This window comes from Bos indicus, chromosome 15, assembly GCF_029378745.1.
Source record: "Bos indicus isolate NIAB-ARS_2022 breed Sahiwal x Tharparkar chromosome 15, NIAB-ARS_B.indTharparkar_mat_pri_1.0, whole genome shotgun sequence".
Taxonomy (NCBI): domain Eukaryota; kingdom Metazoa; phylum Chordata; class Mammalia; order Artiodactyla; family Bovidae; genus Bos; species Bos indicus.
In genome coordinates, this window is record NC_091774.1 from 46,740,376 (window position 1) to 46,766,481 (window position 26,106).

The window sequence follows — 26,106 nt, forward strand, 5'->3', positions numbered from 1 at the left end:
CATAGTTTATGGTAAGATGATTTGCTCTGAGAAATGGAGTAGGAACTGGAGAGGAGAATATGACTTCAAAGAAGAATTCTTTAAGATGGCGGTTACTGGAGCAAGTGTGTAAACTGTAGCAAATATTTCTGTAAAGAGATGTTGCAGAGCAGAAGCAGATAATTCTAATACCTATTTCTTTGAGTAGTAAGAGAACTTGGTTCAAGAGAACTTAGTGTAGTGTTTGGTAAATTTTAACAATGAAAAATAACTCAGCCATTTAAAAAGAGTGAAATTCTGTCATTTGTAGCAACATGGATTGTCCTGGAGAATATGATGGGCTCTTCCAAAGATAAGTGTGCAGCTATGTGCAGCTACGCTAGTCAAGCTGGTAGTGGAAGATGACGAAGTTCTGTATAACTACTCCCCTTTTCCTTGCAATGTAGGATGCAAGTCATAAGCAAAGAGTCAAGGTGTGCAATAGTATTTTTAGGGAATAACAAACAAATTATATTGGGTGAGGCAAGGGGATACTACATTCCTGGGAGTTAAGGATGAATACTGCAAAAAGATAGCATTTCCAAATCAATGTATGAGTTAAATACAATTGCAACAATATAGCAGTGGGTTTTTTGGACAGTTAGCAGATGATTCAAGAATTCATCAGGAAGAATAAACCGATGATAAAACCTCAGAAAATTTTGGTGAGGAAAAATGGAAACAGAGACTTTTTATTGACCAATGGAACTAAAGAACAGGAGCATAAACATTCTCTACTGCTAGACTTACAAGACAGCATATAGTCAAGCAATTATAAATACAGTAATAGTAATAATAAACACATACTATGGAAAGGTGATTAAGAATACTAATAAGAAAATCAGCTATTTAGAAACACAATTAACTTAAAGCTCACCATTCATCATATACCTAAACTGCAGATTAAAAAGTCAAATGTCACTTATGAAATTATTAAGCAAGTCTAAAAGAAATTTGAAAATATTTTCTGAACAAAGAATGGGAAATGTAAGGAACTACAAACAGCTACAAAAAAAAAAAAAAAAAAAAACCCTCATTAGATGAAGCAAAATAAGTAATATAAATGAAAACACCTGTTAAATTTTCATTGATATGTTTAATAAATAAGCAAAGCAAGTTCAAATGATAAGACAGCTCCATAAAGTGTACAATAAACAGGCACTTCCAGCTCAACATTATGACAGAATGGAAAGGGTTTCTAAACTACTTGTTAGTAATCTGGCTCTTTATAACAAGAATTTAAAAGTAGTTTCTTTGCTTACACCCCACTACTTCGACTTCTACAATTTGACCTAATGTAAAATATACCCTTATGTAGGAAAATTTGGTCGGAGAAGGCAATGGCACCCCACTCCAGTACTCTTGCCTGGAAAATCCCATGGATGGAGGAGCCTGGTAGGCTGCAGTCCATGGGTTCGCTAAGAGTCGGACACAACTGAGCGACATCACTTTTACTTTTCACTTTCCTGCATTGGAGAAGGAAATGGCAACCCATTCCAGTGTTCTTGCCTGGAGAATCCCAGGGACGGGGGAGCCTGGTGGGCTGCCGTCTATGGGGTCGCACAGAGTCGGACACGACTGAAGTGACTTAGCAGGAAAATTTGGAGAGACAAAATTAAGTGTAAGGAAATCCCTAAATACATTATAGCAGACTCATATGATAACATTATGTAGTCATTTGAAATGAAGTTTTATTAAGAATATTTACTAGTTATTCATGTAATAGTTAGCATGGTTTATGGAGAAGGCAATGGCACCCCACTCCAGTACTCTTGCCTGGAAAATCCCATGGACAGAGGAGCCTGGTAGGCTGCAGTCCATGGGGATGCGAAGAGTCGGACACAACTGAGCGACTTCACTTTCACTTTTTGGATACAACTGAGCTACTTCACTTTCACTTTTCACTTTCCTGCATTGGAGAAGGAAATGGCAACCCACACCAGTATTCTTGCCTGGAGAATCCCAGGGATGGCGGAGCCTGGTGGGCTGCCATCTATGGGGTGGCACAGAGTCGGGCTGAAGTGACTTAGCAGCAGCAGCAGCAGCATGGTTTAAGGACTTTGCCAGGCTCTGGTCGAAGTGCCTTATCATCTTATTCAAGACTCCCTAAAACATCATGAAATCATCATGAGTTCTATTAATATCACTGCTTTTCAGAAGACCAAACTGAGAAACAAACGGTTTAATTTACTGTTCAAAGATGCACAGATCATAAAAGGAATCAATACTCTCTCCCTCCCTGCTACTGTCTCTCTTTACCCCTGCACTATAATGTTCCTTCTTCACAGAAGGAAGTTCACAAAATTTTAAACAACAACAAAGAAATAACAGAACTTTAACCAAAATGTACATAACTATTCAGTAAAATACATATATGAAAAAACAAAAAAGAGAAAACTTAATAAGTGATTTTGGCTTCTTTATCAAGTTTCAAGTTTTCTGTTTTTATGATGAACGTGGACTAGTTCCATAGATTATTATATTTATATGATCATTTATCTTAATAGATTAAGCAATCTAAGATAGTTTTTATAAAGAAAGAAAGTTTTTCTGAGTTTTAACAAAGTTCAGTTCAGTTCAGTCACTCAGTCATGTCCGACTGTTTGCGACCCCATGAATTGCAGCACGCCAGGCGTCCCTGTCCATCACCAACTCCCGGAGTTCACCCAGACTCACGTCCATCGAGTCAGTGATGCCATCCAGTCATTTCATCCTCTGTCGTCCCTTTCTCCTCCTGCCCCCAGTCCCTCCCAGCATCAGAGTCTTTTCCAACGAATCATCACTTCGCATGAGGTGGCCAAAGTACTGGAGTTTCAGCTTTAGCATCATTCCTTCCAAAGAAATCCCAGGGCTGATCTCCTTCAGAATGGACTGGTTGGATCTCCTTGCAGTCCAAGGGACTGTCAAGAGTCTTCTCCAACACCACAGTTCAAAAGTATCAATTCTTCAGTGCTCAACCTTCTTCATAGTTCAACTCTCACATCCATACATGACCACAGGAAAAACCATAGCCTTGACTAGATGGATCTTTGTTGGCAAAGTAATGTCTCTGCTTTTGAATATGCTATCTAGGTTGGTCATAACTTTCCTTCCAAGGAGGAAGTGTCTTTTAATGTCGTGGCTGCATTCACCATCTGCAGTGATTTTGGAGTCCAAAGAAATAAAGTCTGACACTGTTTCCACTGTTTCCCCATCTATTTCCCATGAAGTGATGGGACAGGATGCCATGACCTTCGTTTTCTGAATGTTGAGCTTTAAGCCAACTTTTTCACTCTCCTCTTTCACTTCCATCAAGAGGCTTTTGAGTTCCTTTTCACTTTCTGCCATAAGGGTGGTGTCAACTGCATATCTGAGGTTATTGATATTTCTCCCACCAATCTTGATTCCAGCTTGTGTTTCTTCCAGTCCAGCGTTTCTCATGATGTACTCTGCATAGAAGTTAAATAGGCAGGGTGACAATATACAGCCTTGACGTACTCCTTTTCCTATTTGGAACCAGTCTGTTGTTCCATGTCCAGTTCTAACTGTTGCTTCCTGACCTGCATACAGATTTCTCAAGAGGCAGGTCAGGTGGCCTTGTATTCCCATCTCTTTCAGAATTTTCCACAGTTTATTGTGATCCACACAGTCAAAGGCTTTGGCATAGTCAATAAAGCAGAAATAGATGTTTTTCTGGAACTCTCTTGTTTTTTCCATTATCCAGCAGATCTTGGTAATTTGATCTCTGGTTCCTCTGCCTTTTCTAAAACCAGCTTGAACATCAGGAAGTTCCCGGTTCATGTATTGCTGAAGATTGGCTTGGAGAATTTTGAGCATTACTTTACTAGCATGTGAGATGAGTGCAATTGTGCAGTAGTTTGAGCATTCTTTGGCATTGCCTTTCTTTGGAATTGGAATGAAAACTGACCTTTTCCAGTCCTGTGGCCACTGCTGAGTTTTCCAAATTTGCTGGCATATTGAGTGCAGCACTTTCACAGCATCGTCTTTCAGGATTTGAAATAGCTCAACTGGAATTCCTTCAACTACACTTTGTTCGTAGTGATGCTTTCTAAGTCCCACTTGACTTCACATTCTAGGATGACTGGCTCTAGGTCAGTGATCACACCATCGTGATTATCTGGGTCATGAAGATCTTTTTTATACAGTTCTTCTGTGTATTCTTGCCACCTCTTCTTAATATCTTCTGCTTCTGTTAGGTCCATGCCATTTCTGTCCTTTATCGAGCCCATCTTTGCATGAAATGATCCTTTGGTATATCTAATTTTCTTGAAGAGATCTCTAGTCTTTCCCATTCTGTTGTTTTCCTCTATTTCTTTGCATTGATCGCTGAGGAAGGCTTTCTTATCTCTTCTTGCTATTCTTTGGAACTCTGCATTCAGATGCTTATATCTTTCCTTTTCTCCTTTGCTTTTCACTTCTCTTCTTTTCATAGCTATTTGTAAGGCCTCCCCAGACAGCCATTTTGCTTTTTTGCATTTTTTTTCCATGGGGATGGTCTTGATCCCTGTCTCCTGTACAATGTCACGAACCTCAGTCCATAGTTCATCAGACACTCTATCTATTAGATCTAGGCCCTGAAATCTATTTTTCACTTCTACTGTATAATAATAAGGGATTTGATTTAGGTCATACCTGAATGTTCTAGTGGTTTTCCCTACTTTCTTCAATTTCAGTCTGAATTTGGCAATAAGGAGTTCATGATCTGAGCCACAGTTAGCTCCTTGTCTTGTTTTTGTTGACTGTACAGGGCTTCTCCATCTTTGGCTGGAAAGAATATAATCAATCTGATTTCGGTGTTGACCATCTGGTGGTGTCCATGTGTAGAGTCTTCTCTTGTGTTGTTGGAAGAGGGTGTTTGTTATGACCAGTGAATTTTCTTGGCAAAACTCTATTAGTCTTTGCCCTGCTTCATTCCGTATTCCAAAGCCAAATTTGCCTGTTACTCCAGGTGTTTCTTGACTTCCTACTTTTGTATTCCAGTCCCCTATAATGAAAAGGACATCTTTTTTGGGTGTTAGTTCTAAAAGGTCTTGTAGTTCTTCAAAGAACCATTCAACTTCAGCTTCTTCAGCGTTACTGGTTGGGGCATAGACTTGGATTACTGTGATATTGAATGGTTGGCCTTGGAAATGAACAGAGATCATTCTGTTGTTTTTGTGTTTGCATCCAAGTACTGCATTTAGGACTCTTTTGTTGACCATGTTGGCTACTCCATTTCTTCTAAGGGATTCCTGCCGGCAGTTGTAGATATAATGGTCATCTGAGTTAAATTCACCCATTCCAGTCCATTTCAGTTCGCTGATTCCTAGAATGTCAACATTCACTCTTGTCATCTCTTGTTTGACCACTTCCAATTTGCCTTGATTCATGGACCTGACATTCCAGGTTCCTATGCAATATTGCTCTTTACAGCATCGGACCTTGCTGCTATCACCAGTCACATCCACAACTGGGCATTGTTTTTGCTTTGGCCCCATCCCTTCATTCTTTCTGGAGTTATTTCTCTACTGATCTCCAGTAGCATATCGGGTACCTACTGACCTGGGGAGTTCCTCTTTCCATATCCTATCATTTTGCCTTTTCATACTGTTCATGGGGTTCTCAAGGCAAGAATACTGAAGTGGTTGGCCATTCCCTTCTCCAGTGGGCCACATTCTGTCAGACCTCTTCACTATGACCCGCCTGTCTTGGGTTGCCCCACGGGCATGGCTTAATTTCATTGAGTTAAACAAGGCTGTGGTCCTAGTGTGATTAGATTGACTAGTTTTCTGTGAGTATGGTTTCAGTGTGTCTGCCCTCTGATGCCCTCTTGCAACACCTACCATCTTACTTGGGTTTTTTTTTACCTTGGGCGTGGGGTATCTCTTCACGGCTGCTCCAGCAAAGCGCAGCAGCTGATCCTTACCTTGGACGAGGGGTATCTCCTCACCGCCGCCCTTCCTGACCTTCAACGTGGGATAGCTCCTCTAGGCCCTCCTGCGCCCGGGCAGCCACCGCTCCTTGGACGTGGGGTTGTTCCTCCCGGCCGCCACCCCTGGCCTTGGGTGTTAATCTCAACTATGTGACCCAAGGTGTTTTTGGAGCTTCTCAACTGAACAGATTTTAGTTTCCAGTTTTTGTTTTAAATCTTCCCAAACTGATACATTGAATGATAAAATAAAGCATATCCGCAATGGCACCCCATTCCAGTACTTTTGCCTAGAAAATCCCATGGACGAAGGAGCCTGGTAGGCTGCAGTTCATGGGGTCGCTAGAGTCGGACACGACTGAACGAATTGACTTTCACTTTTCACTTTCCCGCACTGGAGAAGGAAATGGCAACCCACTCCAGTGTTCTTGCCTGGAGAATCCCGGGTAGGGGAAGCCTGGTTGGCTGCCGTCTATGGGGTCGCACAGAGTCGGACACGACTGAAGCGATGCAGCAGCAGCAGCAAACTAATAGATATGCTTCCCAGATGGCTGAGATGGTAAAGAATTTGCCTGCCAACATGGGAGACCTGGGTTCAATCCCTGGGTCGGGAAGATCTGCTGAAGAAGGGAATGGCAACCCACTCCAGTATTCTTGCTTGGAGAATTCCATGGACAGAGAAACCTGGAGGGCTACAGTCCATGGGATCGCAAAGAGACAGACACAACTGAGCGACTAAATTTCGTTCTAAGCTAATAGAAAGTGAATTATGTTTGGTAGTCTTCCTTTCCTGTGGACATAGACATATACTTATACTTACCATGCAATTATTTTGATGTTTCAAAACAGGTCTGTATGTATGTAAAGTATATATATATTTTTAAATCAGGCAAATACACATCACATGACTCTCAGTGCTATTGTATCTCCAGTCCTCACTTGAAATCTGAGAATTTCCACATTCTATTTTATTCATTTCTATAATTTTAATTTCAGGCAGTATAAAATGTCCCATTTAGCTTTTTTTTTTTTAATCTCAACATAAGGGCTTCCCTGGTGGCTCTGACGGTATAGAATCCGCCTGCAATGTGGGAGACTCAGGTTCGATCCCTGGGTCAGGAAGTTCCCCAGGAGAAGGGAATGGCAACCCACTCCAGTATTCTTGCCTGATGAATCCCACTGATAGAGGAGCCTGGTGGGCTACAGTCCATGTGATTGCAAAGAGTTGTACATGACAGAGTGACTAACAATTTCGCTTTAACACTTTCAACATAAGTATTTGTACAAATATAGTCACAAATCGATTATTCATTCCAACTAATTGCTTGAACAACCATCTACCTAACAAGACAAGAAGCCCAAGATATCTTCTGAAGATATTTCTTTCTACAACCAAGAATCCAGTTCAAATGAAAGCAGTCCTCCTCTGACTTTAAGAAGCTGTTGGAGTTTGCTCAGCCTGTTATTAGCTATATCATTATCACTTCTATATGATACTGAAATTGAAACTTAGTCTATCACATCTGCAGCCATGAAATTAAAAGATGCTTGCTCTTTGGAAAAAAAGCTAAGACAAACCTAGACAACATTTTAAAAGGAGAGACATTACTTTGCCCACAAGTTCTGTCTAGTCAATTTATGGATCTTCCAGTAGTCATGTATGGATGTGAGAGTTGAACCATTAATAAGGCTGAGCACTGAAGAATTGATGCTTTTGAACTGTGGTGTTGGAGAAGACTCCTGAGAGTCCCTTGGATTGCAAGGAGATCCAACCAGTCCATCCTAAAGGAAATAAGTCCTGAATATTCATTGGAAGAACTTATCTTGAAGTTGAACCTCCAGTTCTTTGGCCACCTGATATGAAGAGCCAACTCATTAGAAAAGACCCTGATGCTGGGAAAGATTGAAGGCAGGAGGAGAAGGGGATGACAGAGGACAAGATGGTTGGATGGCATCACCTACTCAAACGACGAGTTTGAGCAAGCTCCAGGAGAAATGGTGAAGGACAGGGAAGCCTGGAGTGCTGCAGTCCATGGGGTCACAAAAAGTCAGACATCAGTGAGTGACTGAACAACAACTACCAAATCTACTTAGTAACTGTATCAGGAGGTGTGTCTATAGTATGTATTTTCCCAGGACCCTCCTCAAAGCCCCCATAACCTCTTTATTCCTCAGGCTGTAGATGAGGGGGTTCAGGGCTGGGGTGACCATCGTGTAGAAGACAGAGATGATGTTGTCTTGCTTGGGGCTGTGGAGGGAACTGGGCAGAACATACATGAATGTGGCAGGTCCATAGAACATCCCGACCACAGTCAAGTGGGAAGAACAGGTGACCAGTGCTTTCCACCTCCCTTCCTTTGAGGGCATGTGGAGCACAGTAAGTAAGATTAGTGTATAGGAGGAAACAATAGCAGAAAGGGGGAGCAAGACGAAAGTCACAACTGTCACATATACCATGAGTTCATATCTGGAAGTATCTGCACAGACCAACTTCAATAGAGGTGGGATCTCACAGAGCAGGTGGCTGATCTCCTGGGACATGCAGAAAGGGAAGTGCATGGTGTACAAGGTATGTCCTAGAGCACTCAGGGAAGCCAGGACCCACGATGTGGCCACCATGAGCCAGCAGACCCTCGGCCTCATGAGGACCATGTAGTTCAGAGGATGACAAATGGCCACATACCTGTCATAGGCCATGAAGGCCAGTAGGAGGTCCTCTGCACCACCCAGGGTCAGTGCCAGAAACATCTGAAGGGCACAGCCCACAAAGGAGATGGTGTTTTCACTGAGAAGAAAATCCATGAAGGCCTTGGGAGTGACAACAGACGTGAAGAAGAGGTCCATGAGAGAGAGCTGCCCGAGCAGGAGGTACATGGGCACATGGAGCCGGGCATCCATTGTGATGGCCAGGAGCAGAAGGCAATTGGTGGCGAGGGCCAGCATGTACAGGACTGTGATTGCAGCACAGAGCAGCTCAGGAGACAAACTGTCATTCAGAATCCCCATCAATATGAAGCCACTTCCCAGGGTGAAGTTCCAGTGCTCCATTCTGTGTTGTTTCTTTAGTTATGTAGAACCAGATGGTCTTGATGAAAGCCTTTCTAAGGGAGATTACCCTAGTTTTGCATTGTCTCACCTCACTATGGAATTACCAATAAGAATTCCATGAGATGATATCTTTTCCTCTTGGTAGCTAGGTTTGCCTTCTGTCTTCTGAATTTATGAATATTTTCATTAAATTATTATAAAGTATCATATAAGTTAGAAATAAGCATGTTGGTTATAGCCTGTCATCTTTAAATAAGATAACCAAGAGAATGAACCCAAGCAAATATCTTTGTAAATAGATAAAATCATAGCTATCTTCCCAACAAAAAAAATACCTGCACATTGGCTTTTAATTCAGTTGCTTTTCTGCTTTAAATTTCCTTGGGATTCCAATTCTGTTTTTTCTGCTCCCCTAGACATGACATCTGGCTTTATTTTCCAGTCTCATTGTTCTGAACAGTTTTCTCAACAGGGAACCTCTTGGCTCTTGGACCACTTGGTCTCTTGTGTTCTTGAACTGTCCTCACATCCTTGATGAGCATACTGCTACTTTACGGAAGGGAAGAGGAATTCTGTGCATGACTGAATCACTGGGATAGTATAGATTTTGGAGGTACATATTCAGGAACAGTACAAAAAATGTTTGCCTATTTTCAGGTAATGATAAGATGTTTGCTCAGGAGGAATGAGGATAGAAACGAAGGTGATGCATGAGACTTGAAAAGATATGGCAAGGTATTTGTGTTTAGGATACATGATAGAAGGGGTGAGTTATAAAAGAGGGGGATTTATAGAAAAGGCCCAAAGCCATCCCATCACTTGAAAGTCAAATTAAGATCTTGAATTAAAAAAAAGAGATCCTCTATCTCATAGTATTAGCTGTATGAGGAAAGATGCTGTTTCTGCTGAGCCCTGAATCTATGTGGAAGTTTGAGCAGGAGAACAAGTGGTGTGTGGAACTGTGCTACTTCACTTCCTCTACATGGATGCAGACCTTTCATAGTTGGATGGAGGACTCAGGAGGCACTCTGGAAAAGAAGAGAATAATCCACCAAATGTTTCATCTTTCCTTTGCATCATCTGCTCTTACCCCTCTGTCTTCAGTTTATGTCACCAACGTTGTCAACTTAGGGTTGGGACCTTTCAGTAGTTGGATGATAAAATCCTAAACTCGGAAGGCTTTTCCAACTGATCTAGTTCCTTTCATTCACTCCATAAATATTCACTAAGCTCTTACAATATACCAGGCACTATATTTGATGCTAGGGAAATTGCACGGATGTGAAATGCCCATTACATAAACACCTACACACATCTACTGGCAATGAAATACGAAGGAAAGTATAACATACTACGAGTCTATCTAAGTGAAGTATCAGGGAAGGAAACTTTATATAATCACTTATATGTCACTTATGCAAGCTACAGGCTGCAGATGAATATAAGGAGCTAAGGGAAAAGGGGTCAGAGTGCAATAACAGAGAGAGGAGACAGCACTATAAAGGTCAGAACATTGAAGCAGTACAAATGCAAGTATCCTCCTTGCACTTACGCCACAGTGAAGTCTAGGCAAGAAGTCAACTAGAAAATCATCTTCTTGTAAAACTGTTTCATCATTCTTTAGGGGCTGAGATCTTTCTCTGGTCTCACAAAACCATGTATATACATTGAAACTGAGAAATAGTGACTGGAAGAACTTCTTTGCCCATTGGCAGTGACAAAAACACAAATTCAAAGACAATTCTTAGTACTGTTCCTAGTATATATATGACTTGAAATACTTTCCTTGAATTAAAAAGATGAATGGATACATTAATAAAGGGAAGAAAATAATTAACTGGTTATATTTATCCAGATTTATGCTCCAGGAATTTGGACAGGACTTAAAAGAAAAAGCAGGACTTAAGTGGTGATACTTAGGACTCAAGATCTTTTCTATCTGCCTTCCTCCCTTTGATTCAGAGCCCTGCTCTCCCTCCTTCCATCCTCTAGTTTGTCTCCACTAAGGTCATCTGAAGATAAATGCCAGAGAACATAAATGCCTACACAGGATGAGCCCCCTTTCTGGAAAACTGCTGATGATGGGTGAATACCTCAGACCAAGGGAAGAGAATAGAAACCGAGACTAACAGAGGGGCATTGTTGTACTTTATAGGAAATGGTCAGACAAAGCCAATGAAGAAGATGGAGTCAAAAATTTGGAATCACATCTTTATGTTATTACTCTGTATCACTGTTAGCATACTTTAAAATATTCACTGACTTCAATTAGCTTTTTCTGTAGCATTGGACTTTAATATCAAGCAGGCATATATGGAACAGGCACTTCAACTGATTTTAGATTATCCTCTTTTGAGATCCCAGTCTTTTATGGGTACACATCAGACCATCTGAGGCCAGGATAATCTAGGTCTAGAGATAATATTGAGACTTTTACCAGGATGCCAGCATCAGGAAGTATAGGAACCCAGGTCTTGCCAGTGGAACAGATCAATTGTGGGTATATGTAAGGGTACCTAAAGTATAGAATAGAATGGATGAGTTATAATGGCTGAGGGACTGAGAATCTAAGAGGCAGAGCAGTGAGGTCTTGACCATATATCTCAAGACTTCCAGATTCCACTTAATTTTCTTGAAACAAAGAAAGAGCCCTTACCTCAGATGGGGAGGGGTTCAGCTGCCTGAGTACATCTTCTGCCCTGTGATTCATTTGAGGGATGAAGATGTTCACAAAGATGAAGAAAGAGGTGATAGTTCTTCTGGCAGGGGAGGATGTAGGCATGTGTACAGCTGTGACTGAAATCAGAGGTCAAAGACACCTCCAGTCACATTGCCCAGTCCTCTCTGGAGGTGGAAATGGATGCCAATGAGCAGATGAGAACCTAGGCAGGATCCTGGGGAAGCAAGGAGCTAAATCTCTACACACAAGCGAAATTCTCCCTGTGAGAAAGCTTTCAGAGCCTTGGCATCATTCTAACTGAATTCTTGAGTCCAGGTACTCAGACTTTCAGGTATTCCTATCTTACTAGGAGCCACGAAAAAAGATGAGAAGGGATTGGACTAAAAAGGTATAAAAGGAGCTGCCCAATGGAGATTCTACACCAGCCTCACTGTCCCAGGGGTGACAGTGAGCTGGGGCCCTGTCCTGGGGGAGGCATCCTGGTCTCATCCCTTCAGCTAACATGACCTCCCCTGAAAATGCTGCTCCCGGAAACAAAATTTTAATGAATCTCTCAGGCATGTCTCCTGGCCTCCAACTCCAGCAAAGTTTGCCCACTAAATGAGCTCTGAGGCCTGAGGGCTATGCTGCCCTCACATGGATTTACCGAGGCCATTTCCAAAATCCTACTAAATAGACAGTATCAGTGAATGACCTAAGAAGCAAGGGCCCCTGGTTAGCTTTCTTTCCAAATTACAAAGTGTATCTTGTGGGTTCTGTAAATGCTGCCACTCCCCGTCTCCCAATTTGTGCCTCTAGCCTGGGCCATTATCAGCCAGAGAGAAATGAATTTTGCAGTGCTTCTGTTCATATCAGGCCTTCCTTCCTTGAGCTTTAATTAGCATCAAAGCAATGATTCATTGGACCTTTCTATACTTTTATGTTTTTTGTTTCTCCCTTTTTCTTTCATTAATTCATGAGCACACATGTGTGCATGTTTCTGCGCTCAGTTCAAGTGGACTCAGCCTCTTCTAAGATAATGAATGGTACAGCACCTGCCTCTATCCATCACTGCTTCAGTTCAGGCCATTCCCTCACCCAATCTTTTGCCAGGTCCTCCTCATTCTTTAGTCTCTCTTTAATCACTTATTTTTCCAGAAAATTTGGAAACTGCTGCTGAAGTTATAACTTTTTTCTTTCAATTTTAAGCAAATGAAAAATACATTTTTTATGTTCTGATTATAAAAAGAATATGCTCAAGAAAATTATTGCAGAAGTAAAATGAAAGAAATAAAATACAAGATTTTTTGTTTTTCTCATAAAAAGAACATACCCAAAAGAAAGTTTTACACATATGAAATGTAAAAGCACACTATTCACAATTTAAAAAAAACCAAACAAACTGGAAACAAGCTTTATGTCCATCAACAGTGGAATAGATAAATATTCACACAAAAGAATATCATGCAGCAATCAAAGGAACCAGAAGAACATACAACAAAACAAATAATTCAGCAACTTAATATTAAGTGAAAAAAAGAACCCTAAAGATTATGTATCATGGTACTTCATTTATAAGGTTAAAAACTCAGATAAATTTTTTTTTAATTGGCGGATAATTGTTTTACAATGTTGTGTTGGTTTCTGCTGTGCAACAACGGGAATTAGTCATAATTATACATATATGAGCCTCCCTTCCTGCTCTCATTCCACCCCTCTAGGTCATCACTGAGCACCAGGCTGGGCTCCCTGTGTTATGCAGTGGCTTCCCACTAGTTATCTATTTCCCACATGATAGTAGATATGTGTCAATACTACTTTCTTAATTAGTCCCACCCTTTCCTTCCCCCATCGTGTCCACAAGTCTGTTTGTATGTCTGTCCGTGTTTTTGCGATCCAAATAGGGATTTTTTAAAAATAAAAAGTACGGAACACTTTTATAAGGAATAGGAATAACTTTTATAAGGTTAAAATTCAGATAAAATATTTTTAGAGGAATACTTGTGGATTCAGTAAAACTGTATAAAATAGAGCAAAAGAAATGATGGATATAGGATCTGGAATAACCAGTTACTACACTAAGGGAATCAGAGAGAAGGATAATGTATTGAATAATTATTCATATTAATACTTACTTAATTTTCTGAATTATACTATTATTAATTATTTGGGACTTAGTCATATTATATTAGAACTAGGAATTGAAATATCATATAATTTAATCCCATATTGATTTTATAAGTGAGGATTCTTATTGCCAACAACAAATGATAAAAAATGAATAACAAAACCACTGCCTGCAGGCACCTATCCAATATCTTTTCTGCTTTGACGAGCAGCCTTTCAGTTCTAATTCTTTTGACTATCCTTTTGCATTTGTCACTGCTGAGTACCTCTCATTTCTTAAATCTTTTCCTTCTTATATTTATGACACATCACTATGGCCAGATTCCCTTTACAGATCTTGGATTTTTATTAATTTTGTCATTCCATCTTTCAAGTTGGTTTTAATCAGGATGTTTCCAAATGAATAAATATAATTTCAGAGCTAGAAGTCCCATAAACACAAATCAAGCAATAATGGAGATAGAGAGTAACGAAAGCATGTTGTTTGAGACTGTGTGTTTCGTGAAGGCCCCTAGAGAGCTGACGGTTCTGTTGAGAATGAACTGTCAATGTTGGGTACAACTTAAGTGCACCAAGGCTGATTAGCAGAACATTTCAGATGCAAGGAATATCCAGTGCTAATGATTAGAGGTCGAACGCACTTTTCATTTTTGAGGAAGAAAAGGAAAGTCACTGTGGCTAGAATATAATGAATGTAGACCTCCCAGACATTTTAATAAAAAAGCTCAGTGTGAGTTAATTAAGAAAATTACAGAGATTAAAACATTAGTTAGATAATATGATCAATAAGATTTCTTTAGACCTTGAAATAAAAAAAAATTTTTTTTTTTTAATTGTGATCCTGTGTTCATGCAGCTTTTCTTGTGGCTCAGCTGGTAAAGAATCCGCCCGCAATGCAGGAGGCCCAGGTTTTACCCCTGGGTTGGGAAGATCCCCTGGAGAAGGCAACAGCTACCCACCCCAGTATTCTGGCCTGGAGAATTCCTTGGACTGTATAGTCCATGGGGTTGCAAAGAATTGGACATGATTGAGTGACTTTCACCTACTTAAAGCTCATGCAAATTGCCAAGTTTAGTTTTCCATTTAATCATTGTCTTTCTCCTAAAAGGAAGGCATGACCATGCACAGTTTTCCACAGTGGCTGCACCAATTTACATTCCCATCAACAGTGTAGGAGGATTCCTTTTTCTCCACACCACCTCCAGGATTTGTTATTTGTAGACTTTTTAATAATGGCCATCTTGACCAGTGTGAAGTGACTTCTCATAGTTTTGATTTGCATTTCTCAAATAACTAGCAATGTTGGGTATCTTTTCAGGTGCCAATTGGCCAACTGACTGGTGGCACTAGTGGTAAAGAATCCACCTGCCAGTGCAGGAAATACAAGAGACACAGGTTCAATCCCCGGGTCAAGAAGATCCCCTGGAGTAGGAAATGGCAACCTGCTCCAGTATTCTCGCTTGGAAAATTCCATGCCTGGTGGGCTACAGTCCATAGGCCTGTGCTCAGTTGGACACGACTGAACACACACACACAGTGAGAGTGACTGTCTTCTTTGGGGGAATATCTGTTTAGGTCTTCTGCTGATTTTTTGATTTTTGTTGTTGTTGTTGTTGTTGTTATTGAGTTGGTTGAGCCGTTTGTGTGTTTTGGAAATTAAGCTCTTGGTTCCATCATTTGCAAATATTTTTCCCAGTCCATAGGTTTTCATGTTGTTCATGGTTTCCTCTGCTGTGCAAAAGTTTGTAAAATATTCCTTCTTTATTTAGCTTTTGAAAGAGTTACCTCTTAAAAGAGTTATATTTGTGTTATCTTGTGAATTTCAAGTTCTTTTAAGAAAGGCATTAAGTTACTCATATTTTGAGGTTCTGGGCACAGTGTTTTCATAGGGTAGGCATTCAGTGAATATTTGTAGAGAAGAAAATTATCTGAGGTAAACAAGGCAAGGAAAGAAAAGAATGAAGCTAGTAGAGCTATTGTTGTCTACCACAGTGTTCAAAGTACTTTTTAAAAATGTCAAAAATCATTGCCTCTGAAAGTTGACTATCTTCCAGCCAGTCTACTCAGAGCTCCCTTCACATCCTTGTTCCTCAGGCTGTAAATTATGGGGTTCAACATTGAAGTCATAACTGAATAGAACAGAGAAATGACCTTATCTCTTTCATTCATTGTCTTGGAATTGGGTCTCATGTAGGCAAATATTCCAGAGCCATAGTAGAGAACCACAACAGTGAGATGGGAGCTACAGGTAGAGAACACCTTGAGCCTCCCCTCGCCTGACTGCATCCGAATCACAGTGGAGATAATACGCCAATAAGAGACCAGGATGAGAGAGACAGGAGCTAGGAGAACAATCACACCCATTGAAAAGAGGGCCATTTCAGCATTGTAGGTGTCTGCAGAAGCCAGCTTCAGGAGTGCAGGAGGTTCACAAAAATAGTGATTAATTATGTTCTGTCCCTGGTAGGGGAGACAGAGTGTAAATGCACTGTCCACGGAACACACAAATGCCCCACTGATCCAGGACACTATGGCCAACTGGACACAAACCCTCTGGGTCATGAGAGTAGAATAGTGTAGGGGCCTGCAGACTGCCACATAACGGTCATAGGACATCATCGCCAGAAGAGCACACTCTGTACACCCTGCTAGGAGGAAGACAACTATCTGTAGTGAGCACCCAGCAAAAGAAATGGTTTTCTTTTTTACAAGGAAGTGGGCCAACATCTGGGGAACGATGCTTGTAGAGAAACAAAGATCAACAAAGGACAAGTTTTTGAGGAAAAAGTACATGGGAGTGTGAAGTCGAGGGTCAGTTTGGATAAGGATTATTATGAGCAGATTTCCAAAAACAGAGAGAAGGTAAATGATCAGGAAAACACAGAACAGCAAGATTTGGATCTTTGGATCCTGTGAAAGTCCCAGCAAGGTAAATTCAAGCACAAAAGTTTGGTTTCCTTCTCCCATTGATGTTTGTCCCTGTTTACCTGTCATCAGAAGGAGAGTAGATGCATTCTGAATGTTTGATTTCACAAGCTTTATAAACAAGTGCAATGTTAACAAGTGTACCTTGGGGACTATCTGCTTCCAGCTGCTTCCTGCAGTGTGCCAGTTAGCATTAGAATGCATATTGTCATTTCCACCAATTTATATAGCTTTTTAAGCCCAGTTTTCCTTGCTTGATCCACTTGGTAGTCTGAGTATCACAGTCTATACATTTTCCTGAGAACTCCCGACAAGGTAATTTACATATTGCTAAATTACTGTGAAATATGTTACAGATATTGCCTTTGTTTTGATTTCATTTTTTCACCTCAAGAAATATTTTGTACTTGCGAGACTCAGCAGTCTAAGAATGAGGTGAATTTGTTTAGTCAATAAAAACCGCTCACTTTTTATATTTCAAAATTAAAAAATAGGGGTCAATGTCAAATTTGACCATAATACTCCCAAAACATGGCTTGGGAGTTCAAACAGATAAATCATTGTTATTAGTTCTTGCATTTTTCCATTGTGTTTTTATAAAGAGGCTTAAGCAGCAATCCAAACAGGACAAGGAAGAAAAGAGGAAGTTATAACCATGGACTATAATCCTGACCTTTGTACAAATATTTCATATGATAAGGAGGAAAAGTAGTATGAAAAATTGTAAAATTCAGAAATGTTCTATAGGAGATTTTAGCACCCAGGGCCTTGTTCCAGTAAATGAAGCCAGGACCAAGCAAGAACTTGAACTTCTGAACTGAATATTGCACAGCCCTGTCACACAATTTCAGCTCATCTTGGACCTCAGGTTTAGCCATGGTAACAGTTCTGACTTCCCTGGCACTACAGACAATTTACTTCAGGGATCCCCTGCCTATCTTTCAGCATTCTTCCCACAGTGCTGGAAGCATGGGCAAGTTAATGTCCCAGAGGCAACCTTTAACCAATGGGCAATGGGGATTGATGAATAAATGCACCAGACATTTCTGGGAGGCAGCCTGTATGCTTCTTAGAAGTTGAGCTCTATATAGTTAAGCCCCCATTGTTTATTACTCCTACTTTCACTATTATTTCCCCTAAAGAGCTTTTTTTTAGAGTTTTTTTCCCTAATCACCATCCCTCATAAAATCATCCCTGAGGTCAGATTTCAAATAAACTGTCTGTACCCAAGCTCTTTTCTCAGGCTCTGCTTTCAAGGACTTAAATTAGGAGAGAAAGTACAGAATCTGATACGGAATCCTAATAGAGACAACACGCATAGGCTGCCTTCTGCAGCCAGGGAGTCCCAGCTGTGCCTGCCGATAATAAATAACACTTCTTGGGTGCTAGCAGGGCCAACATGCATTAAGGTCAGTTTGAGGCTGGTGCCACTGGTGACCATACAGTTACCATAAATTTACCTTTAACACTCAGATTATTGGATTAGACTTGCAATTTAGAAGGTTTTGTGAGAGATATAGGAGCCTAACTATTGTGTCAAGGATCTTGTATGCTGGGTACTAGAACATACTTTTGAGTTGTGGTGCTAGAGAAGATTCTTGAGAGTCCCTTGGACTGCAAGATCAAACCAGTCAATCCTGAAGGAAATTAACCCTGAATATTCATTGGAAGGACTGATACTGAAGCTGAAGTTCCAATAGTTTTGCCACCAGATGCAAAGAGCTGATTCACTGGAAAAGACCCTGATGCTGGGAAAGATTGAGAGCAAGAGGAGAAGGTGGTGATAGAGGATGAGATGGTTGGATGGCATCACTGACTTAATGGATATGAGTTTGAGCAAACTCCAGGAGACAGTGAAGGACAAGGAAGCCTGGTGTGCTGAGTCCATGGGGTCACAAAAAGTAGGCCATGACTTAGTGACTGAACAACAGCAGAGCATGCTACTACTAACATTACTAATAATGATGAAAAAAACCCAATGGTAACATAGATTTAAATTACTGAAAATCCATTTTAGGGCTGGCTTCAGGTGAGGTTCTAGCCAAATCCTCAGCATGTTTCCTTATAGTCTTCCACATAGTCCTCATCCTAGCAACTATGAGGAATGCATGATTTCTTGCTCTCATCTAATCATAAAAGTAAAGTTTCTTTGCAACAGCTTTCTCATCAAAGGTACTGAGATAAAGTCTGATGTGGAATAGAGTCAGATTCCCTGCAAAAATATGTATCCACAAAAGAAATCAGGAAATTTTGAGCAAAGAAAACAGGATATGAAACAAGATAACCAACAAATAACCAATTCACTTGTATATTTTCCATTTTATTTTATAATACATGCCAGACTCTAATGCAAAAAATATGATAAGTAGAACACAAACAGTGACAAAAAATAATGGAAAAGAAAGTACAAAGAATTTCTTTTTGGTCTTGGAACGAGGAAAAAACATAATTATGATACCAAATCCATTAGCCATGAAGAAATAGGCATCTGATCACATTTGTTGCCTTATTTATTCAACAGGTAATTATCGAGTGTCACTTTCTAAAATCAAATTCCTCAAGAAATCAACATTACTTTTAAAGAATCATCAATAAACGCAAGAAGCTTCTTTTCTGTCTTTTGGAAGTGTCAAAACAATTTGAATTTCTTTTCTTATATTTGATTTTGGTTTTGCCTTCATTTATCATAGCCAAATTCATTGAAACATCCTTTATATTAAAATGCACACACACACACACACACAAACAGCCTTTCTTTGGTCTTACTGTCCTTTCTAGCCATTGCCTAATTTTTCTCTTCATTTTGCTGTGAAACTTTCTAATCATTCTCTTTCAGCCAAATATATTCATGACTGAAAGTTCCCATTCATTTACCCTTTTTAATTATTTTCATATAATACCTACTCCTGTGATTCTACTGAAAAACTACTATTCCAAACTCTCCCATAATTTGATGCACACCTAATATGACCCTTTTGGGTGCATTCTTCACTTCTCTGTTTTGGGCACTGTTTGGCACTCTTCCTCCTTGGAACTCTTGCCCATTGGGTTCTGTTAAATCTAAATATAATTTCCTGAATCTGAAGTCTGTATTAATTTGATGTTGTCTCATATATATTTCAGCTGTTAGGTTAAGTTGGAGAAAAAGCAGAACAAATGCCAAAGTTTCTTATTACAGCCAGAGCCTCCACAAATCTTGGTCTCTTTTCTCTACTTTTTCCTTGTGTCTTTCCAATACTCCCATCATAGCTAGGGAAATATTATTCCCCCTGCCCTCACCCAACTAAGGTCAACTTCACCACTCAGGATTTTCTCTCTGACTGTATCACAGAGCAATTAAAATGTCAACATAAACAGGTTCAGCTGCTCACCTCTTCACATCCCTATATCCATGTACTAACCCACCCTTTCCTCTCAGCAGAAGAGGTGTCTTAGCTATAATAAGGGGATTCCCTTGTGCTTGTAACATCAAATATTCCTTCTCTGGCTATTTTTCCAACTTAACCTCTTCTTTTTTCCTTTTACTTTCCCCATCTTTTGTGCTACTGATTTCTCCTTCTAACAAAGGAATTTTATCTCCTTACTCTCCTCTCTAAGCTTCTCAAGATAATATTTTTAATCTCTCCAATATATCTATTTTGCACAATTCAGAGAGACCTTTCAATTCTCAAGTATATTAATTGTGCTTTTGATTATCTTATGTGATCCCTCAGTCATGTGTACAACTATGGATACTCTTAAAGCCATATTCTCCCTTGCCTTCTCTTAGACCTTTTTTCTCCCAATGATATCTCCTTTTCTTTTCCTTATCATACTTTTCTTTTGCCCATCATTTAGTATTGGCATTTTCCTCTTTTCTTCACTTTCTGAGCCTATACACTCTCTGCAATATCTCACCTACTCTTCTGACTTCAGCTATCATTTAACTGTTGATGGATTCTAAATCTCTATAAGCAACTGAGTCATTTTCTTTCAAAGTTCTGATTTACATATGAAACTTCCTACTGAACCTCACTGACAATTTCCTTTTATATATAATAGAAATAATAATAACAATAGTAATTACTATAATTATGATGTTACAGTGATGGAATAAATCTTGTGGACAGACAACTTGATTTGGATCTGAGCTCTATAGATCATATTGAGCAAGTTATTTATGCCACATAAGCTTTAGTTTCTGTATCTATAAGATAAGGATATTAGTATCTATTACAAAAATTAAATTATTTATAAAAACACAGTTATTGTTTGGTGTACATTATGGTTTAATTATCTAGAATAATAGTAAATATTCATGACTTAATGCACACATATGGACCAATTACTTCACATGCATTTTCTTGTTTAACTTTTAATTTAAGATAGCCAGACTTGAAACTATGATCTTTTTTCCCCGTAAACACTCCTTTCTTTCCCTTATATTGGCACAACTACTGAGACAGATTTTCAGATTGAAAATTGGAATCATTTTCTCTTAATTTTTTTCCTTTTTTTTCTTTTCCATCAAGTGGAAAATTTAAATAGTCACTTATTTTATCTCAGGAGATCTCAAATCTCCCTCCTCCTCCCAAATGCTAGTATCACCAATCTATTTTCTGACCTCATAGTGTCTACTTATTATACCTCTCTGACTTCTCTGCCTCCTGTATTGCTCTTTCAACTAATAGAGCTATCTTCAGAAAATGCTAATTGGATCATTTTCAACTCCCCATTAAACCAATTCAATAATTCTTCATTGTTTATAGACTTAAATCCAATGTATAATCAGGTTCTAGAGCATCTCTGCTTGACTGGGAGATGTCTGCAAGAGACAACTGGGTCATCTATCCTTGCTCGCTAACTCTTATCCATGACGTCCATACCTAAAGGTACATGAACCTGTGCCTTTGCCTGCACCCTTTCCTCTATGGAACTTCACTTCTTGCTTGATCAAGGAGATAAACTCCTCGTCATTCTCCATTATCCTCCTCAACAGCTTCACCCAAGCTTCCATGCACTCCATTAAGCTGAGTTGCTATTTTCCATTTCTCTGCTTCTCTAGGTTTTATCCTAACAACTATTAATACATCTTTTCTATCACATAATATATACTTGCTTTCAAGTCACTCTGATTTTTTCTGTTTTGAAGAGAAATACCATCAGCTATTTTATCCCCACTGCTTGACACAGATAAATTTTTCAATAAATATCTGTTGGATAAATCAATATGTGCATGTTTAACCCATGTGCATATTATCACATATACAAATTTACATATATTTACACTCATATACCTAAACATGAATACTCACAAAACTAGGAACAACAAAATGAATTAATATCTATTAGCAATATCTATTAGCATTTGGTACCCACAGAAATGATCAGCAAGAAAAATAAGGCATGCTCACCTGGGCTTGGGAGTAGGTAAAGTTGCAAAAACAATAGATTTTTTTCTTCCTTCCTTGAGTTCAAGAAGAAGCAAAGATTATAAATTGGACAAACCCTTTACTTTCCATATGAGTTGTGACAAAGATGATAGAGCAAGGTTTTTGGTCTTGTGGTAGCAAAAGTCCTCAAGTAGCTGTTGTATTCATCTCCAGATCCAAGAACTTACAAAATTAAAATAAAAAAACAGGTTTCCTGTAACTTTATACCTGTGATAGTACGAAAAGTACGAGGGGATGAGAACACAGAGTCAGCCAAGGACAGGGGGTATGTGGCAGGCTCCAGCTGTTGGAGGATAAGGTCAGTGTGGGAGATTATCATCCTACAGATTTCAAGGCAAAATCCTAATTTTTTTTTTTTCAGTGTAGAATCTGATTCATACAGGCATGTTGAAAGGATTTCTATGCTGTGTTTTATGTAAGAAGAGTTAAAGAGAAGCCCTCCACAAAAAGAAGAAAAAGAGAAAGAGACAAAGGAAGAAAGGAAGTGAGGAAGGAAGGGAAGGAGAGAGAAAGGTAGGTGGCACTGAAGAGAAAAAGCCAAGTCTCTCCAAACCGCAAAAATGCCTAAAGAGAGGCAGCCTCCTTGACACATTCTGTAGTCTCACCTGCTGGGCTGAGCATGAAGCAATGAAGTCAGTGGAGAGGGCATCAAGGGCTGAATATAGGACAGTGAAATCTGCTGTTTGAAGACCAAAATCCCATTTGGCATTTCTCACTGGATTTTTATTTCCCCACCCTAAATCTTTGCCAACCACTAGTCTCAAAGACCTGAACCTAAATTCTCTAAGGGCTTGAACAGTAGCATTTCCTGGGAGGAAGTCATTAAAATTAAGGTCCTGAGAGCTGAAGTAAACAATGCATTCCCATGAGTCTGACTTTGTAAGATATTCTGAAGCCACTGATATTATGTTTGTAGTCACAGATTGGAATCTTTGTGTCTCCCCTGATTTCAAATTCTATTTAACAGAGACCAAACTTTAAATGGACATGTAGAATACAACATAAGTACATGTGTTATTTAACCTAGTACTTCCATTCCTAGATACCCAACAGAAATTAAAGCCTTTGCTTACACAAAAGCTTGTAACTGTTCTTATCAGCTTTATTCAAGCTAGTCAAAAGCTTGGAAAAAACCAACTGTGTATCAATAGATGAATGCAAAAATAAACTGGTGTATCCTTATGGAGCACCCATTTAACAGAATAGTACTCAGCAGAAAATAGAAAATAATACAGTATTGATAATTGCAACATCATGGTTGAATCTCAAAAACATTGTGCTGAACAAATGAACCTAGACTGGCTTAAAGTGAAAGAATCGGGGGAAAAAAATTGTAAAATTTTTGAAGCAATCAGAGGCCAGAGGTCACAAGACCACAAAATAGTCAAAAATAAAAGTTGAGATCTCCAAGAAAAGATTAACCAAGCTGATTGCCAGTGGCAGAGCCACTATCATTTCATGTGCACATGAAAAGAATGTGTATTAGATGGACTATTCTTTCTATATCTATTAAGTTCATTAAGTTAAATGTGTTATTTAAGGCCAATATTTATTTACTGATTTTCATAAATCAGTATGAATAATTTGTACATTGATGTTAGTTGGGTACTAAAGTTTCTACTATTATTGTATTACTGTCAATTCCTTCCTTTATGTCTGTTCATTTTTGCTTATATATTTAGGTGCTCCTAATATAATTCCTATGTTGGGTTTACAATATATCCTCTTGGATCTTCTCTTTATGACAATAAAATGACTTCCATTTAAGTTGTTGCTGCCTTTGTTTTAAAGTCTATTTTGTTTCATGTGAGTATTGTAATACCAGCTTTCTGTTTCCATTTGCATGAAATATCTTTATCCCCATGACTTTACTTTCAGTCTTTGTATGTATATGTGAGAAGAGTCTCTCATAGGTAGAACATAGATGGGTCTGTATTTTTTATGCATTAATTCATCCTATGTCTTTTGATTGGAGCATTTCACTGTTTCACATTTAAAGTGGTTATTGATATGTATGTACTTTATTTCCATTTTGTTAACTTTTCTGGTTGTTTTTGTAGTTCTTCACTAGTTTTTCTTCTCTTGGTCTCTTCTTTGTGGTTTGGTTTTTTTTTTCTTAGTGTTTTGTGTGGGTTCCTTTGCCTTTATTTTTGGTGTATCTGTTGTAGGTTTGTGATTGGTGATTGCTATTAGGTTCATGAATATAAGTTATTGTTGTTCACTCACTAAGTCATACCCAACTCTTGGCAACCCCACAGTCTGCAGCATACCAGGCTCCCCTGTCCTTCACTATCTCCTGGAGTTTGCTCAGATTCATGTTCATTGAGTCGGTGATGCTTATCTAACCATCTCATCCTCTGCTGCCCCTTCTCCTTTTGCCTTTAATCTTCCCCAGCATCAGGGTCTTTGCCAGTGAGTCACCTCTTCATATCAGGTGGCCAAAGTACTGGAGCTTCAGTTTCAAGCATCAGTCCCTCCAATCAATATTCAGGGTTGATTTCGTTTAGGATTGATTGGTTGGATCTCCTTGCAGTCTATGAAATGTTGTCCGCAAACTGATGTCCCAACTTTTCACTATGTTGTCTAGGCTTGTCCTAGCTTTTGTTCCAAGGAGCAAGCATCTTTTAATTTCATGGCTGCAGTCACCGTGAATATATATATATATATATATATATATATATATATATATATATATATATCAGTTTATTTTAAGCTGATAATCACTTAACTTTGAATGCATTCTAAAAGCACTACATTTTTATTCTTCCTAATGTTACATGTTTTTTTTTTTTAATTTTATTTTTAAACTTTACATAATTGTATTAGTTTTGCCAAATATCAAAATGAATCCGCCACAGGCATACATGTGTTCCCCATCCTGAACCCTCCTCCCTCCTCCCTCCCCACACCATCCCTCTGGGTCGTCCCAGTGCTCCAGCCCCAAGCATCCAGTATCGCGCATCGAACGTGGACTGGCCACTCGTTTCTTACATGATATTCTACATGTTTCAATGTCACTCTCCCAAATCTTCCCACCCTCTCCCTCTCCCACAGAGTCCATAAGACTGTTCTATACATCAGTGTCTCTTTTGCTGTCTCGTACACCAGGTTATTCTTACCATCTTTCTAAATTCCATATATATGCGTTAGTATACTGTATTTCTGTTTTTCCTTCTGGCTTACTTCACTCTGTATAATAGGCTCCAGTTTCATCCACCTCATTGGAACTGATTCAAATGTATTCTTTTTAATGGCTGAGTAATACTCCATTGTGTATATGTACCACAGCTTTCTTATCCATTCATCTGCTGATGGACATCTAGGTTGCTTCCATGTCCTGGCTATTATAAACAGTGCTGCGATGAACATTGGGGTACACGTGTCTCTTTCCCTTCTGGTTTCCTCAGTGTGTATGCCCAGCAGTGGGATTGCTGGATCATAAGGCAGTTCCATTTCCAGTTTTTTAAGGAATCTCCACACTGTTCTCCATAGTGGCTGTACTAGTTTGCATTCCCACCAACAGTGTAAGAGGGTTCCCTTTTCTCCACACCCTCTCCAGCACTTATTATTTGTAGACTTTTGGATCGCAGCCATTCTGACTGGTGTGAAATGGTATCTCAGGTGGTTTTGATTTGCATTTCTCTGATAATGAGTGATGTTGAGCATCTTTTCATGTGTTTATTAGCCATCTGTATGTCTTCTTTGGAGAAATGTCTATTTAGTTCTTTGGCCCATTTTTTGATTGGGTCATTTATTTTTCTGGAGTTGAGCTGTAGGAGTTGCTTGTATATTTTTGAGATTAGTTGTTTGTCAGTTGCTTCATTTGCTATTATTTTCTCCCATTCTGAAGGCTGTCTTTTCACCTTGCTAATAGTTTCCTTTGATGTGCAGAAGCTTTTAAGGTTAATTAGGTCCCATTTGTTTATTTTTGCTTTTATTTCCAATATTCTGGGAGGTGGGTCATAGAGGATCCTGCTGTGATGTATGTC

General features: G+C 39.3%; 2 protein-coding genes across 2 annotated transcripts; both read right to left on the reverse strand.

The window, feature by feature from the left end:
* Positions 1 to 8,041: 8,041 nt before the first annotated feature.
* LOC139187155 (olfactory receptor 2AG2-like) lies at positions 8,042 to 8,974 on the reverse strand. The gene has a single exon (XM_070803159.1). The coding sequence runs from the start codon at positions 8,972 to 8,974 to the stop codon at positions 8,042 to 8,044; it is 933 nt and encodes a 310-aa protein (XP_070659260.1).
* A 6,829-nt stretch (positions 8,975 to 15,803) lies between these two features.
* On the reverse strand, positions 15,804 to 16,745 carry LOC139187156 (olfactory receptor 2D3-like). Its single transcript, XM_070803160.1, has one exon. The coding sequence runs from the start codon at positions 16,725 to 16,727 to the stop codon at positions 15,804 to 15,806; it is 924 nt and encodes a 307-aa protein (XP_070659261.1). The 5' UTR covers positions 16,728 to 16,745.
* Between the last annotated feature and the right edge of the window lie 9,361 nt (positions 16,746 to 26,106).